A 17,535-nucleotide genomic window follows, 5' to 3' on the forward strand; every position below is an offset into this window, starting at 1 on the left:
GTGTATGTATGTATGTATGTATGTATGTATGTATGTATGTATGTGTGTGTGTGTCTCTGTCTTTGTATGATTAAAATAAAACAAGGTAAGCATTAGTGGTTTATATTTTTAAGTAATTTTTTTTTATTTTCAAAACATTGCCATTTTGTTTTTTTTTTCTTTTAACTTTCTATAAGTGTTCCTGTTGATTTTTTAAAATTCAATCTCCAGTGTATCAGAAAGTCAAAAAAATTGAGAATCATTTTATAGAACCATAGTTTTTATTAGTTCGTAAGCACACTGTTTATTTTGCAGAAAATATAACCTGATCCAAATAATTTGAAATACAATATAAATAGTAGTAAAATTAATAAAATAAATATGTGTTTTGATTAATTGGTTTGTTAATTTCTCATTCAATTAGAATTCTTGAAGATGCCTACTAACATAGAAATAAAATCAAGAGTAAAAGATGTAGAACAGCTGAAAGAAAAAGTTCAACTGGAAAGTGGAGCAAGAACTGATTTATTAATTCAAGAGGATATTTTCTTCAATGTTCCTCAAGGAAGACTCAAGTTAAGAAAAATTCAGGTATTCATAAAATGATAACATTTTTGATGACTTCTCTCTCCCAATTTTTTGCCTACATTTTACATGTGTCTGATTGCCTTTAGCATTCTGTAGCTTGATTGCTTGCTGGAACACCCTGTTCCATTATGCAACCACAATATTCTACTAAGTATGTCAAAGGCTTTATATGTCAATGCTGTGTTTCACCTGTATAAGCAGTGTTATTAATTAATTTTCTGTAAAGTTAGCTCTCAGATATTGTAAAGAAATTAGTGCTGGTTCTAATTTCTATAGATTTTCTGTAGGGATAACTTTAAAACTCTGTAGCTTGAGTGAGAAGGTTTTAAGAAATTGTACATATTTTAAAATTTGTTATTAAGCTAGAATTATTTAAATAATATATCATCATTATAATAGTCATCATTGTTATTTTTACAATCACCATGCTGGTATGGGTTGTACAAGACTTATAGATGAAAGGCAAAGTCTGCCTTGGCAGAACTTGAATTCAGAATGTAAAGATGGACAAAGTACTGCTAAACTTTTTCCCTGGCATGCTAACAATTCAGTCAGCTTGTTGCCTTAATAATAATATTGGGTCATCCCATAAATAATGCGGTTTGCTCAATTGCATGAACTAAAAGTTGGAGGGGGACGGGATAAACTACCTGCATCAACTTGCTATAAAAACAGGTCATAATTTTACCTTGTACTTATTCTTAGTGCAAGTTTTGAAGAGTGCAGTTTGATTTTAACAGTTATTTTTTCAAAGCTATAATAGAAGTGACAAAGGGGCATATTTGGCATATTTTGCTTATGAGTTCAATAAAGGCAACAATGCAATGTAAAGTGTGAGGAATATTAATGTAGTATATGGGGGACTGGACAATAAGCGTAAGCCTGTGTCAATGGTGGTTCCAGAAACTGCGAGCCGGAAACTACAGCCTTTAAGATGAGCCTTCCTTTGAAGATCTGTAGAGCTCGACAAGGATATCCTACAAATCCTGCATAACTGTTGAGGAACTATCAGAGAAGCTTGAATTTGGTCATTAAACCATTCATCGACACCTGCATGCCATTGGAAAAGTCAGCAAATTGGGTGAATGGGTTCCTCATAAACTTTCCAAGTCTAATTGTGCTCTTCTTTGCTGTCACATCTCACAAAAGAAACTTTTTGGGACTGAAGAGTGACTGGTGACGAGAAATGGGTTCTCTGTAAAAATGTCAAGTGCCGAAGACAGTGGATAAAGAAAGGAGAAACACTGGCACCCCAGACTAAAGGTCTTCATCCACATAAGGTGTTGTTATCTGTTTGGTGAGATATTAAAGTTTTAGTCCACTTTGAACTTTTAAACCCAAACCAAATGATAACAAAGGAGATCTACTGTGAGCAGCTTGAGTGGCTAAAGTCAGTGCAAGAAGAAAAATGACCATCTTTGGTTTCAAGACAAAAGGTGTTCTATCAAGAAAATGCTTGGCCACATACAGTGAGGATGACATTCCAAAGGCTGGAGCAGTTTGAATGGGAAACGATGCCCCACCCACCATATTCACCGGACATTGCTCCATCTGATTATCCAGTCTTCAAAATCATTTGTATGGAAGAAATATGAATTCTGTAGACAAGGTCAGAACAGTACTGGAAGAATATTTTTCATCGCAGACAAGTGAATTTTGGAAGAAGAGCCTTGCAAGTCTACCAGAAAGATGGAAGAGCATTGTAGAAAATGAAGGAGAGTATATTTTAGATTAAAAAAGAACTTTGTTTATCTTAATTTTGAAAAATAAAAGAAGCATAAAAAAAAGCTGCATTATTTATGGGATGACCTAATAATAATGATAATAATAATAATAACAATAATAATAATAATGATAACATGATGATGATGATAAAGCTGAAAAAAAACATACAAAAAATTCTAGACAATGGTTAGTCAGTTGTTACTACATCCTTACCCAGGCAGTGTCGTAAATACTTGTTCTTTACCTGACATAATAGAAGACTATTGCCTTTTATGATTTCCATTCAATGAGGTTGGGACACATGTTAAGTGCATGTGACTGAAGTAGATTCTTCTTGATCTGAGTACAGTTTTTATCTAAGAGATCATTCTCTACAGTGAATGGATAGACTTAGTAATATATGTTATCAGATCAGAATATAATGATAATTAGGGATCTCTGTTAAATAACTATACATACGTATGTACACACACACACACACACACACACCATCTTCCAGCTCATTTCGGATCTATTTTAAAACGGAGGCCACAGTTTTCATTAATGTTTTACGTAGTGAAAGAGAAGAGAAAGTGAAAGATGTATGAATGTGTATATGAAATGAATGTGTGAGTGTATGAGAGAGTGAGAGAGAGATAGAGCGAGAGTGAGTGCCACTTACACATACATGAGAACACACAAGACCACTCACCCACTCTTTCTCATGCACACATAAAAGATGTATGCATATGTATTGATGTATGTATGTATACATGACAACACACCGCTTCACTCACTCTCACTCTCTTTTTCTCTCACTTTCTTTCACACATGTTCATTTAATATACACGTACATACATCTCTCTTTCACTTTAAAACAAAAGTAAATAAATAAAATTTTTTTACAGAAATTAACGAACTCCGGATGATGAAATCACATTCAATTAAAAATATTTCTAAATGATTAAAATATTGTGTATGTCAAAAAGTCGACGTTTTTTTTTTAGTTAGAGAGCTCAAAGACTATGTGTGTATATATGTCACAGACAGTGGATGTGTGTTTGTATTGATTGACACACCATGACATTCATCATGTGTGTATGTGTGTTGATGTCACGGAAGCCATGTTTTTTTTTGTCAAGAAATAAAAAACAAAAATTGTGTTTAATTTTTTAAATAGAGGTCCAAATATCACAAAAGTTTATACTGTACTGCTGAAGGTAAGTTTTAAATATAAATATGCAAAAAAAAATTAAGATAAAATTTGCTATTTCTGAGATATTTCAGGTCCACACAAACATCTCTTGAGTTTTAGTATTATTGAGATTTATAACATTTTGCTTTTTATTGTAGGGTAACAAATCAAAATTGATATTTTATGAAAGAAAAGATACAGAAAATGCCAAAGAAAGTAATTTTGATATTAGTGTTATTGAGGATCCCATGTCTCTACAGGTAAATTTATTATTGTTGTTGTTATTATCATTGATGTCATTGTTGTTGTTATTGTTGTTATTATTATTATTATTATTATTAGATAGATAGAAGAGTTCTTTACTTTTGTATACGAATCATATACAAAAGTAAAGAACTCTTCTATCTATCTATTATATTTCTGCTGAGTTACTTCAGTCCTTTATATGAACTAAAAAATATTATTATTATTATTATTATTATTAAAGCAGGTAGCTGACAGGATTGTTTGCATGTTGGACAAAATGCATAGAGGCATTTCATTCATCTTTACATTCTGAATTCAAATTCTGCCGAAGTTGACTTTGTCTTTCATCCCTTCAAAGTTGATAAAATAAGTACCTGTCGAGTACTGGGGATTCATTTAATTGACTTTCCCCCACCCCAAAATTTCAGGCCTTGTACCTATAGTAGAAAGGATTATTATTATTATTATTATTATTATTATTATTATTACTATTTCACTTCTCAGAGCTCTTGGACTTACTTGCTCAGGTTGATTCTGTGAGAGTAGACATCAACCTTGTTAGAGGTCTTACAAGGTCTCTTTCTGCAAATTATAAGCTTTGGTACCTGAATGTTAGCTTATTGTGGAAGATACTCAATGCCCAGTGGATTGACAGAATAGTTAGAAAGTTTGGTAAAATGCATCAGGATATATATTCTGGCTTTTTACATTCTGGGTTCAAATCCTGCTGAAGTCAACTTTGCTTTTCATCTGTTCAGGGTCGATAAAATAATGTACCAGTGAAGTACTAGCTTCACCCGCCATTGTACTTGAAATCAACAAAACTGAGTAGTAGTCAAATACTGGGGGTGATGATATCAACTTATCTCTTTCCTCAAAATTATTGTGTAGTGCCTGAATTAGAAACATTGGTTATCGGCCAAGTCCATCATGAAGGTTGCCTCTCAAATTTCCTACATTAATGCAGGGCTGGTGTTGTTCCTCTTTCTGTTGGCTATGGCAAAAGAGGTTGTACAGTGGATGAGGCTGAACAGATTGAAGGCAAATTTCTGTTCAGTGAAGCCTTTATCAAATTTTCAAGTTCTATTTGGGAAAGAAAGAGAGGGTGGATAGGGAAAGCTCTCCTCCAATGACTGTGACAGATATGGTGAGGGTGAATGGAACAACTCTAAGGATATGCCTTGAAATTGCAGGACAACAGTATATTAAACGTTTTTATAAATCAATACCGTGTACTACTGTGTTAGCAGTGCACTTAAATCACGTATTAAGGTCATCTCTACAAATTTTCTATAGAAATTTTAGCCAGCACAGGGTTCCTTGATTGGTCTTAGTAGTAGGCTCCCCTCTATGATTTTTTTATATTCAATAATAATGATTTCTATGTGTTTCTAGTTTAAGCAGAAAATAGGTAATTTTGAAGTGAGTAGCTTTAGTTGACACTATTAACTCCCGTACTTGACTAGTACTTTATTTTATTGACTTCAAAAGAATAAAAGGCAAACCTAACCTTGGCGCATTTTGAACTTGGAATTTAAGGAGCCAGAACAAACACAGCTCTAATGATTCTGCTTGCTCATCATCTTTTTCTTGACAGAGAATAAAACTTTTGAAAACTTGTAGGGTTCCTTAACTTGTTCAATGTGCTATAGATAAAAAAACAAAATAGGTTGCAAATCTCTACTATAGAGCTTTGGAAAAATACCTTGTGGTATTTTATTTTGTTTCTCCACTTCCTGAGTTCAAATCCTACTAGGCTTAGTTTTGTCTTTCATTCTCCTGAGGGGTGGATTGATAAAGTACCAGCCATGTAATCAACTATACATTTTCTTCCAAATTTGTTGCCTTGTGCCTATATTAGAAATCATATTAGTATTGATGGTGAGACAGTACATAACAGAATTTTGCTTTTAGTTTTTAGTCAAGAGGGAAGACAGTGTCTTTGAACTCTTTGATAGGGGTTCTGAGACTGGAAGTTGGGAGGTAAGAAGTTATCTTCAAACAGTAGACCAGATACAAATGCTTACTATTGAATAAACTCCACAAAAAACATCAAAGGTGTCAGGTGGTGGTGCTAAAGTGGGTGACAGCTGAAGTCTATTGCCAAAGTAGACCATGGTGGGATTGAAACTTAAATCACAAAGAAGTGGAAGAAATCCCACAAAGTATCTGGTTCACCTATTTGATACTTCTTCCAGTTGTACTTTTTATTGAACCTGAACAGATTAAAGGTAAAGTTGTCCTTGGCAGGATTTGAACTCAGAACATACAGAGTCAGAACAAATACACCAAGGCATTTTATCTCATACTCTAATGACTTTTCTAATTCAGGACCTAGAGCTGATATGACAACAAACAAAATGCTTTGTGGTATAAACATTTATCCTTATATGTTCTGAGTTCAAATTTCAGTCAGGTCAACTTTAACTTTCATCCTTCTGGGTCATTTCCATTGGCATCAATCAAATATTGGGGTTGTTTTAAACAACTGCTGCTTCCACTAAAATGTCTTACTATAGATAATGTATGGTAAAATTTGTAAAGCACTTTATGTTTATACATTCAAATTACACTGAATCCTTTTGAATAATTTAAATAAGTACCATTCAAGTACTGGGGTCGATTAAAACTATTATTTCCTGTACCAAATTTGGAAAACATTATAGACAGTGAATAGTGCAATTAGTAGAGGAATCAAACAAAATGCCTTACATTATTTAGTAATGTTTAAGGTGGTGAGCTGGCAGAATCATTAACACATTGGATAGCATTTTGTCCATGTTTGTGTACTGAGTTCAAATTCTGCTGAGGTCAAGTCGACTTATCCTTTCGTAGTAGATAAAATAATTACCAGTTGAGCTCTGGGGTTGATATAATTGATTAGGCCCTCTCCCAAAATTTCAGACCCCATGCTTATATTAGAAAGGACTGTTTAGTAATGTTACTTTATGTGAGTTCAAATCTCACGAGAGTTTGTTTTGCAATAAATACCAATAATAATATTGGGATTTGACTGTTTTAAAGGTATGTGAGAATTTTTTTATCCCCAGATCAGTCTTGATCAGTGATCTATGGTCAAAAACATTTCAGCTTTGACCAGCTCGTTTTGTTTTGTATATCCACGACTATATTATCCAAGGGGTCCTTCCTCTTTTTATGATCGTAGGATATATTGAAGTGAGATGTGACTGTTGGTTTTAGGAGACAGCGTCTTTCTGTATTTAGTTCTATCACTCTATATGTTGAGTTCAAAACTTGTCAATGTGTTTGCCTTCTGGGGCTGATTAATATGCAACAGTCACATACTAGAATCCTTTCACTATCTTCTGTCTGCAAATATTGTGACCAGTTATGTATTTAACACGTCCCGTCTATCATTACGCTTTGTATAAATGAATGGAAGCATTATTTTCAACAGAAAAGTAATAAAATCACGTTTTTAAAAACCCTAAATAATTAACGACAAAATTTAAATGGATTCATGATCTGAAAGTATTTTTCTTTGGTGGAAGCTAACTATAATACAGCTTTTGTGGTAGGCGTATAATAATAGTAAAAAATTCCTAAAATTCTATCTCGTTTCAAGATTTTTATTGTTTTTCTCGAAATAGGAACGTAGTTTTTGTAATTAGTATGCAAAACTACATCTTGTAGAAAAGTTTCAAAAAATCTGATCCAGTAACTCAGTCGGAAAAGTTTTTTTCTTTTTTTGTTTTGCTTTTGTATCATTACTTATATCTATCAGTAATGACAAGCTAGCATTCGGAATACTCATTTGCTCGACAAATAATTGTTTGTATGTAAAACAACCCCAGCACTGAATCTGAAATACCTCATTATACCAAATTAAGAATTTATCCATAGTCTCTTTCATTATCCATAATTCTTTTGATTTCTTTTCTCTTATTATTAATATCTTTCTTGTTCATTTCTTCCGTGTAAAAGGCCTTTAGTGTTTGGTATCGACACTTTATTGTTTCATACCTCAGTTATGAGATTAAAATGAAGCAATTTTTACCTTCTAAACTCTAATACTTTTAGCTGTAATGAAATATACTGTGATCAGATCTTAAAGCAAACTTGTTTACATTCCGTCTTTATGCACTGAGGTCAGTACGTTAGTGGCCTCATATTCAAGGGACGTAAGTTGATTTTTAAGTTAATTTTGCGTCCCTTGGAAACCTTAAGCAGGGAGAACTAGCAATAAAACCTGATTATGTATATCACCCTCTCTGGAAAGAAGTAGTAATCCACGAAATTTAGGTTTAGTAGTGTGTTTTTATTTTTAAAGTGTAGACTCGTTTTCTTTATTTATTATTCTGAATAAGACAGTTTAGTTACCTCAGTCTATGAAAGTGTGGAAGTATGCATGGCATTAAGCATCTTCACACTGTTATCGTCTGTGATAGCTAAACTGAAATTAGATTATAGGATAAATTGTTTAATCAAACAGGAGAACGGCCATAACATATTCTCAAGTAAGCCTAAAATGCACTTGCCATGTGTGAACTTAAGGTGATGAATTGGCAGAATCATTAGAATGGTGGATAGTATAGCTTTAGTTAAGCTATACACAAAAACATTAATAGAGACGTAGATTGTGTTAACGAAAGAGTTATTAAGTTAACTACATGAGGGCAACAGTCACTAGTCAACTCCTGCTAGAATAGAAAACCTGCTTAACCAGAAGTCAACTTCGCCGTGGAACAGCTTCATAGCTAGCCTGCAGCGAAGTTCCTGTCTGCAGTTCGTCTGTCATAAATTCTTGGGCAGTGCCCTACATATAACTCCTCACCAGAACTGTTGATTGTCATTTGAACCGTGAAGGTGTTTTAACTGCTCTGCCTGTGTGTGTGGTTACTTGGCTCTTTGGTGACTGGTCCTTGCCAAAGATTGGTGTAATTTGCATGGGACAACCTCTGTTTGGTGGTTGAGCTACTTGGATGGGGCTGTTGATATTGAGATGGGCCGGTTTCAAACTATCGATGGAAACTGTCTTGTCCGCTAATTAGGAGTTACAGTGATTTGTCTCCCAGACATATGTCTTCATATGGGCCATCGTAGGGTGACTGAAGGGGTTTTCGTCGTGTGTCATGTCAAACAAACACGAAATTAGCCATGCGGAGGTCGTTTGGTATGGATGATCTGGATGTACTATGTGTTGACATGAGAAAAGGACGCAACTGGCCCACACTGTCTATCAGTTGCGCGAGGTATCTTTTGATATCCGGGCCTGACTTCGTGTTCGGAAGGAACTTTCCTGGCACTGTAAGAAGGGAACTATACATAATTTCTGTGGAAGAAGTGTCGAGATTTTGGGGTGGTGCGGATTCCCAGCATCACCTATGGAAGTTGATCAATCCAATTGGGCCCGTTAAGTCTGGTTGTGAGGGATTCCTTAATGCGGTGGTGAAATCTCTCCACTAACCCGATCGCCTGTGGATGGTAGGCTGTTGTGTGCTTCATTGTGATACCAAAAGGTCACACATGTCATTCCACAGCTTTGAGATGAATTGTGGACCCTGATTAGATAAGATGCTGAGACACCGAAATAGGCAACCCAGTTTGTGATGGAGGCTCAGCTGACTTCTTGTGTTTCTGTGTTGCAGAGAGGGATAGAATCAAGCCAATGAGTGTAGTGGTTTATGAAGGTCGGTAGGGGGCCGACAAGGTCAATGTCGACGTGACTGAGACTTTCCAGGCCAAAGGGTGTACATAGGAATTCATACAGCCCGAAAAGAGCGATCACAGCGGTTTTTGGCTGATCGTCATCTAGGACTGATATTTGGTGGTAACCTCAGATGAGGTTAACCTTTGAGAAAAACGAGCACTTGGCTAACTGGACTGAGAAGTTCTTTATGTGTGGAATGGGGTTGTGGTTGGATGTTGTATCTGCGCTGAGATGACAATAATCTCTGCAAGGGCGAAAACCTCTGTTGGGTTTCGGTGCCACATGTTGACGACCAGGGATTCCTTGATTGGTGAACTATGCTCGACGCCTCCATATTGTCAAACTTAGCCTTTGCAATAGCAAATTTGTCTGGTGATAGATAATGTGCGCGGCTGAGCACTGGGGGGGTAGTGGTGGGGATGTGGTGTGTCATCTTGTGGTGGGATGTAGGTTTGGAGAATGTCGGAGTAGTGAAATTGGGGAGGCTCGCAAGGAGATTCAAGAATTTATTCTCGGTCTGAGAGAAGGTTGCTATGTGGTGGTGGCATCTGCAGATGTTACCAGAGACATGAGAGCATACGTGTTGCTGTTGATGAGTTGTCTCCCCTGCAAATCAACCAGTAGTGTGTGTGCTCGATGAAAGTCCACCCCGATAATAGGCTGATGGATATCGGCGATGGTGAATGCCCATGTGTATTTTTGTGAGCTAATGTTGAGAGAAAGGATGCAGCGTACGCATCGATTGTGGAGTCATCGGTAGCCATTAAAGGTTGGCCCCACTTTCTGTAATGGAGGTCCCTTGCTGATGCTGGGATCACACTGACTTCTGCTCCTGTGTCGATTAGGAACCTACATCCAGAGTTCCGTTCGCAGACATAGAAGAGCAGTTGATTGTGTCTGCTAGCCACCAGGTCATTCAATGGCGGCCAGCCCTTGAGTTTCCCTAGGCTGATGGCCAAAGGATCCTGAAGCTACATGGTTGATTGCACTTTGTAGCCTTTTTCCGAACTTTGGGTGGTAGAAGCACAGGTCATCTTGCTTAACTCTACCATGTCTCAAGGCCAACCCTATGGCATTGACCATAACACCACTGGATAAAAAAATGTTTGTCGGGTGCTTTTGCTAACTGCCACAGGTCCTTGATCTCAGTTTGAGTTATGAGGGCCTGGACCTGAGGTGGTAACTTGCGGAGGAATACTTCCCTAAACAAAAAGGAGGGTGACTCACCAGGGGGAACTAATGCCAACATCTTGTCTATCAATTCCAAAAGATTGGAATCACTTAAATCCTCCTGCAGTATCTTGGCTGCTGCTTCCCATTCGCTCTGCCAGAATGTATCCACCAGCCTGACTTTCAGTGTGGTGTATTTGTGTGTTGCTGTGGGTTGGATTAAAATGTCCAGCACCCTCGTTGCCATGTCTTCTTCCAGTGCTGCTGCTGTGTACGAATATTTAGTTAGGCCTGAAGTTATTTTGTGTACGTTGAATTGTGCTTCCACTTGCGTGGACCCTAGCTCATCCCTCCTCAGCCAGAATTGTGGTAGCTTCAGTACTGTTGTGTGATTGCTTGCCATGTTTCTTTTATTTTCTGTTCACTTTGATGTGCGAAGCGAAAGCTGTTGTTCTTCTGTGGTGTCACCAGTTATAGCTTTAGTTAAGCTATACACAAAAAAATTAACGGAGACCCAGATTGTGTTAATGAAAGGTTTATTCAGTTAAATACATGAGGGCAACAGCTGCTAGCCAACTCCTAGAATAGAAAGCCTGCTTAACTGGAAGTCGATTTCGCCACAGACCAGCTCCCTAGCTAGGGCACAGTGAAGTTCCTGTCTACAGTTTGTTTGTCATAAATCCTTGGGCAGTGCCCTACCATAGAATATTTTAAGTATTTTATAACTCTCAGTGCTCTGAGTTCAAATCCTACTAAGATCAGCTTTGTTTTTGTCCTTTTTTGTCCAGGTTGATAAGAAAAGTCCAATCTAGGAGAGTGGATTGGCATAACTATTAGAGTATTAGGTGAAATGGTTTGCTGAATTTGTTCTAACTCTTTGTATTCTGAAAAGTAACTCCTGTATCAGCATGAAGGCAAAGGTAGCCCTTCCCTTGGCTAAATATTGATTTCAAACCTTGGCACAAGGCCAGTAATTTTGGGTGATAGGGTAAGTCTATATCATTCTCAGTGTTTAACTGGTACTTATACGAATGTGACATTGGTCACAACAAGGTCAAACTCAAGAGGGGCTGGCACAGGACTGCTAGCAAAGGAGAGCACTGGTAGACCTGGTCGGCTCTATGCATAATGGTGTCTCTGGGCCCACTAACCTGGGATGATCCCAGCTTCATCAAGCAAGAGCATGGAGCAGAAGAAGCAGCTTCCTATATAGCATCTTGGGTGTCTTCTACTAAAGCCTCAATCTGTACAAAGCCACATGAATGGATTTTACAGGGAGAAACTGAAGAAGAAGCTTATCATGTATATGCGTGTGTGTGTTTGGCTATTCTGCTGTTTATGTTAAAAGGACTAGGGAAAATCTTAGTGTTTCTATTCAGTAAGCTACCCATTTTCCATGATATCATCTAATATTTAAATATTTTATGCTTGATTAGTTGCTAATTATTTTACTGACATTTACTTTTTACCATCTCCTTTTACTTGTTTCAGTCATTAGAATGTGGCCATGCTGGGGCACCACCTTGAAGAATTTTTAGTCAAATGTAGCGCCATTAGTACTTAATTATAAAGCTTGGTACTTATTCTATCAGTCTCTTTTGCTGAACTGGTAAGTTACAGGGACATAAATACACCAGCACTGGTTGTCAAGTAGAAGTGAGGAACCCCGCCTTCATACATATATACAATGGCATTTTTTCAGTTTCTGTCTACCAAATCTATTCACAAGGCTTTAGTTGGCCCAAGGCTATAGTAGAAGACACTTGCCCACGGTGCCATGCAGTGAGACTGAACCTCAAACCATGTGGTTGGGCAGTAGCCATGCTTGCATCTTTTCTTAAAATCTGTACATCATCCATTTTGCCTCATCCAATTTTTGTCATTGTAGATTGTTCTGAGTCGTGCACTGGGTGTCAAAGGAATTGTGAAGAAACGGCGTGAGTTATATATTGCTGGTCAAACTCGGATCCACATTGATGATGTCGAAGGATTAGGAAATTTTATGGAACTAGAGGTTAGTATTTTTATTGCTGTAAGCATTTTATGATGTTACTATTTTGATACCTAGGATGTAACTTTAAGCTGCATCTGGTAGTGGTGCCATGAATCAGGATTTCCAGGGGTTTTGAGGTGTGTGAAACCACCTTGTAGCCATTATTGTTTCCAGATCTGTTCTGACCTGGAGTAGTAACACCTGTCAGGGTCACAGCTAAGTTTTAAATAGCATGTAACCAGCCAAGTCATTGAACTCATGAGATGCACCTCTTTCAGCAAATGAATGTTATTAAATTAATGGCTAATATCAATAAATCCTGAGTGGATGAACAGACAATAAACTGTCAATGTCCAGGATCAACCAGTTCTGTTAACAAACTACTGGTATCATCTGTAGTCATGTTGTGTGTAGATGAGATATTTCAGCTTGTGAAAGAGCAATGTGACTAAAACCCAAGCCAGATGTCCAAGCCCCATCACTCAATCAGGGTGCCTGGCATGAAAGAGTTGCATTGGTCTGAGCAAGTCAACTTATCCGATGATGATGATGATGACCGTTTTGATTGGTAAGAAAGAATTTGAAAACCTGATCATTTTTACAAGGTAGCTTGGTGAAATAGAAGTTTTGTTTCTCTCAGTGAAGCACACAATGGAGTACTGCTCCAACATCTGGAATGGCACTGCTGCTAGTCAGAGACATTCTGGAGAAGATCCACTTGACTAATTGGTATTCAAACACTCTCAGACACTGGTCCACAGATGTGCTATCTTTTCTCAATCAGCACTATAAAGGCCTCCCTTCTTGGGATTTGGCTAGTCTCATACCTTCACCAACCAGCCACCCTCAACTTATTCATCTTCCCATCTCTCGTCACTTTTGACACATTCAACTCCCACAGATTTGCATTAACCATGAACTGCAGTCTTTCTTCCCAGGACATCATCCCTCTGGAATCTTCTCTGCTCATGCCTTCCTTGCAGGTGTCAACCTGCAACAGTATAAACATGACATTAATAATATCAATTCCAATTGTCTCAGAGGGCTGGTAAAGGTCACAGGCAATGCCTTTTCCTTCAGACTCGACAATAAAAAATGAATGGGTTAAGTGAAAAGAAACTGTTTTAAAAACAAGAATGAAAATGAAAATCCAATTTTTCTGAGAGAAAAACAGCAATATAAAAGTGCTGGCAAAGCACTGATATGTTCAACAATTAGCAGTAACCTCCTCCTCATCAGTAGAAGTAGTTGCACCAACAGCATTATGCATCATGTCATCCATATGTTCTTCATACCCAATGCTGTGGCTGTAGCAATTGTGACATCTCACATTGGCATAGAGTTTCAAATTTGCAGAAGAGTACAGTCAATTGAATCTACCCCCAATAAACCATCATCATCATTGTTTAACGTCTGCTTTCCATGGTGGCATGGGTTGGACGATTTGACTGAGGACTGGCAAGCCAGAAGGCTGCACCAGGCTCCAATCTGATCTGGCAAGGTTTCTACAGCTGGATGCCCTTCCTAACACCAACCACTCCGAGAGTGTAGTGGGTGCTTATTACATGCCACTGGCAGGAGGCCAAGTTAGGTGGTGCTGGCATCAACCACACTCGAGTGGTGCCTTTTGCGTGCACCTGGCATGGGAGCCAGTCAGGTGGCACTGGTAATGACCACGCTCAAATGGTGTTTTTGATGTGCCACTGGCATGGGTGCAGTCAGGTGGTACTGGGATTGGCTGTGTCAATGATTTTACTTGACTCAACAGGTCTTCTCAAGCACAGTTTATTGCCCAATGATTGAAGGGTACTCTTAAATGTTATAGTTAAGCAACACTGGCATAGGCCATGGTTATGGTGTCACTTGGTTTGCTGGGACTTCTCAAGCACAGCATATCTTCAAAGGTCTTGGTTGCTTGTCATTTCCTCTGTGAAGCCCAACGTTCGAAGGTTGTGTTTCACCACCTCATCCCAGGTCTTCCTGAGTCTACTTCTTCCATAGCTTCCATCTTCTTTTAGTGTGTGATACTTTTCCACACAGCTGTCCTCATCCATATGCAACACATGACCGTACTAGTGCAGTTGTCACTCTTGCACACCACATCTGATGTTTCTTATGTCCAACTTTTCTCTCAGGGCACTTACTCTCTGTATGCACACTGACATTACACATGCAGCAGATCATACTAGCTTATGCATATCCTCAGCAGCCATGGCCCATGTTTCACTGCTGTGTAGCATGGCTGTTCACACACATTCATCAAACAGTCTACCTTTCACTCTGAGCGAGAGACCCTTTGTTACCAGAGTTATTTACTTTATTAATGCTGGAAGGATCAAAGTTAAAGTCACCTCTTTAGAAGCATACATTACAGAAAGGTTGAAAGATGAAACTGAATACATTAAAAAATTTGTCCTGTCCTTTACCATTCCAGTCACTTCATTTTCATTGCAGTAATATTAACATCATTTTCTGAATATACACCAGCTCTACTATTGTCTTGTACAGGCATTCCCTCCATTAGAGAAGCATAATGAAAATATTGCCATAACTCAAAATATGCATGGAAGTGATTGGGAATATGTTTTACAGTCTTTTCTACTCTTGGTACAAGGTTTGGAATTTTGGGAGAGGGGGACAGTCGATTACACCGACCCCAATATGCAACTGGTACTTAATTTATTGACCCCAAAAGGATGAAAGGCAAAGTTGACCACAGCGGAATTTGAACTTAGAATGTAAAGACAGCTCAAATATTGCTAAGCATTTTGCCTGGCTTGCTAATGTTTCTGTTATAGCAAGAATTTCAAGAGTGCAACACTTCCATAACTGCATAAACCTCTATTTTGAACCCCTTTGCAATTTAAAACTTTTTCTAATTTCTTTTTCCTTCTCAAGGTTATGATGAAAGAAGATCAGGAGAAATTGGAAGGTGTTAAAATTGCAGAAGACTTCATGAAAAAATTCAATATCCAAAAGTCTGATTTGATTGCTGGTGCTTACATAGACCTACTCCATGAGAAAAATAGCAGCAATTAAATGAACAATCATGAGAATTTGAGTTGACTAATTTGTGGTCTGTGTCAGCAAGGGTTATTTTTATTCTTCTTCTCAGTGTCTCCAATATAGAACAATTGTAAATGCTTGATTTTTCATCCTCATCTTGTCACATCTGAACATATTCATCTTTGTTACAATATTAGGGTATCTTTTGTTTACTGTGTTTTCTGGTTTACAAGTTGAATTTTTCTGACCAAAATTTCCATCCAAAGAAGGTAGGTTGAGTTATGTATCAAGACAACTTTGGAGGGTAAAAAATTCCATGTGAAATGCAGCAAACTCTGGAAAGTTATTTAAATGTTTACACGGTTTGAATGCTTACACTACATGTTTACACAATACACTATGTTGGTTTGTATGTTGAAAAATACAGTTATGCATGTTACCAAACAATTATAAAATCATTTTGTCAATTAAAGTTGAGTAACTACTATAAAATTTGTCCAATTGTTTTACATACTGATGATGATGATGACTAGATCTAAATCAAACTGAAAATGCTACCAGAAAAGTAGTGGAAAAGGGTAATAAAAGTAATATTAGATCTAAATTGCAAGATATTAAATCTGATGACAAAACACTTTACTTTTATAATAAATATGTGCATATATGTGTTTTTATATTATTAATAAATTAATAAACTCATTAATAATATATTCAGGAAATCAATATTTAATATTATGAATTTTGAAAGATATACATCCAACATAACATGGTAGCATAATAAATTTAAAAGTTTAAAACATAAATATACGGAATATAAATATTAATACATATAAAAATCTAAAAATAGATAAATATATGTTTAAATATATATGCGTATAAAAATTTATGTGTAAATAATCATGAATATTATAAATTCTAAAATATAAAGAAACCTAAAGTTTAAAGAATAAAATATCTTACGATCGTTTCGCGGATATTACTACAAACACAAAGTGATGTAAAGATCATCTTATTATTAGTAATTCCGTTCTTCAGAGATGCATTAAGAACCCTTTATATACCCATATAATATTAAAGTATTAGAAATATTACTGAATAGAAAATAAATTCTGATTATGAAACTGAATATTGTCATTAACATTGCTGCTAGTTCGGTGTAGCTCTGATCGAGGAAACCTGTTGGTAAAGATACTCCGTCCACGACTATTTATAGGCAACAGCACCTTTGCCAACACTGACCAATGTGTCTCGGCAGGGTGTTAGTTACTGGTGATTTGATTGCTATTGACCACATATAGGCTTCTGTGCAGATCTGTATTATGATATAGTGTGTTCCTTCATCTAAAACTGACTCCCCACTTCTCTTCCTGCTATGACTATGTGTACCATCTACCATGTATCATCTGGTGGTAAATGTGCTTGACAGTGCATTAGTTTGTCTTAAATGCATTTGCTGATGTTTTTCAATAAAGCTCATTTATGTTTTACTTTTTCTGCTAATTAAATCTTCAAATATAGGAGTTATGAATAAGCAATTTGCTGAAAATATGTCAAGAGAATAGAATTTGTCATAAAGCATATTTGTTTTTTAACACGATTTTAAAATTTTGCAGTTAGAGTGACATGCTCAAACATTGATTGGGGTATTTAATCAATGAGTTCAGTATGAGCCTTGTGAAATACAAAGATGACATTTTTCTTTACATTTAATGTCCATGTAGCATCACATTAAACATATACCATATAGTTTGCCATCATCATTTTACATCCACTGTCTTATGCTGGTATGAGTTAGAAAGGCCCTCACAGTATTGAGTCTGATCTTATTTGGTGTTACTGCTCTTAAAACTGGATTTGCAGACCAAACTTGTTTGTATTTTTCATTTTTGGTTCAATTTCTATCGCTGGATGTCCTTACTAATGCCAAACACTTCACAAAAGTTGATGATTACTGGATGAAATCTCATTCTAGGTTTGCTCTGA

General features: G+C 36.8%; 1 protein-coding gene across 8 annotated transcripts in view; it reads left to right on the forward strand.

The window, feature by feature from the left end:
* LOC106875754 (uncharacterized) overlaps positions 1-16,044 on the forward strand; it is a 36,648-nt gene extending 20,604 nt beyond the window's left edge. For all 8 annotated transcript variants that reach the window (XM_014924013.3, XM_014924012.3, XM_052967972.2 and 5 more), the window contains 4 exons: positions 404-570; positions 3,625-3,726; positions 12,442-12,567; positions 15,445-16,044. In XM_014924013.3, the coding sequence (XP_014779499.1) occupies positions 415-570; positions 3,625-3,726; positions 12,442-12,567; positions 15,445-15,585 (525 nt within the window). In that variant the 5' untranslated portion in view covers positions 404-414 and the 3' untranslated portion in view covers positions 15,586-16,044. The remainder of the gene's footprint in view (positions 1-403; positions 571-3,624; positions 3,727-12,441; positions 12,568-15,444) is intronic.
* Positions 16,045-17,535: the final 1,491 nt, after the last annotated feature.

The sequence above is a fragment of the Octopus bimaculoides genome, chromosome 5 (assembly GCF_046866305.1).
Source record: "Octopus bimaculoides isolate indiv1 chromosome 5, ASM4686630v1, whole genome shotgun sequence".
Taxonomy (NCBI): Eukaryota; Metazoa; Mollusca; class Cephalopoda; order Octopoda; family Octopodidae; genus Octopus; species Octopus bimaculoides.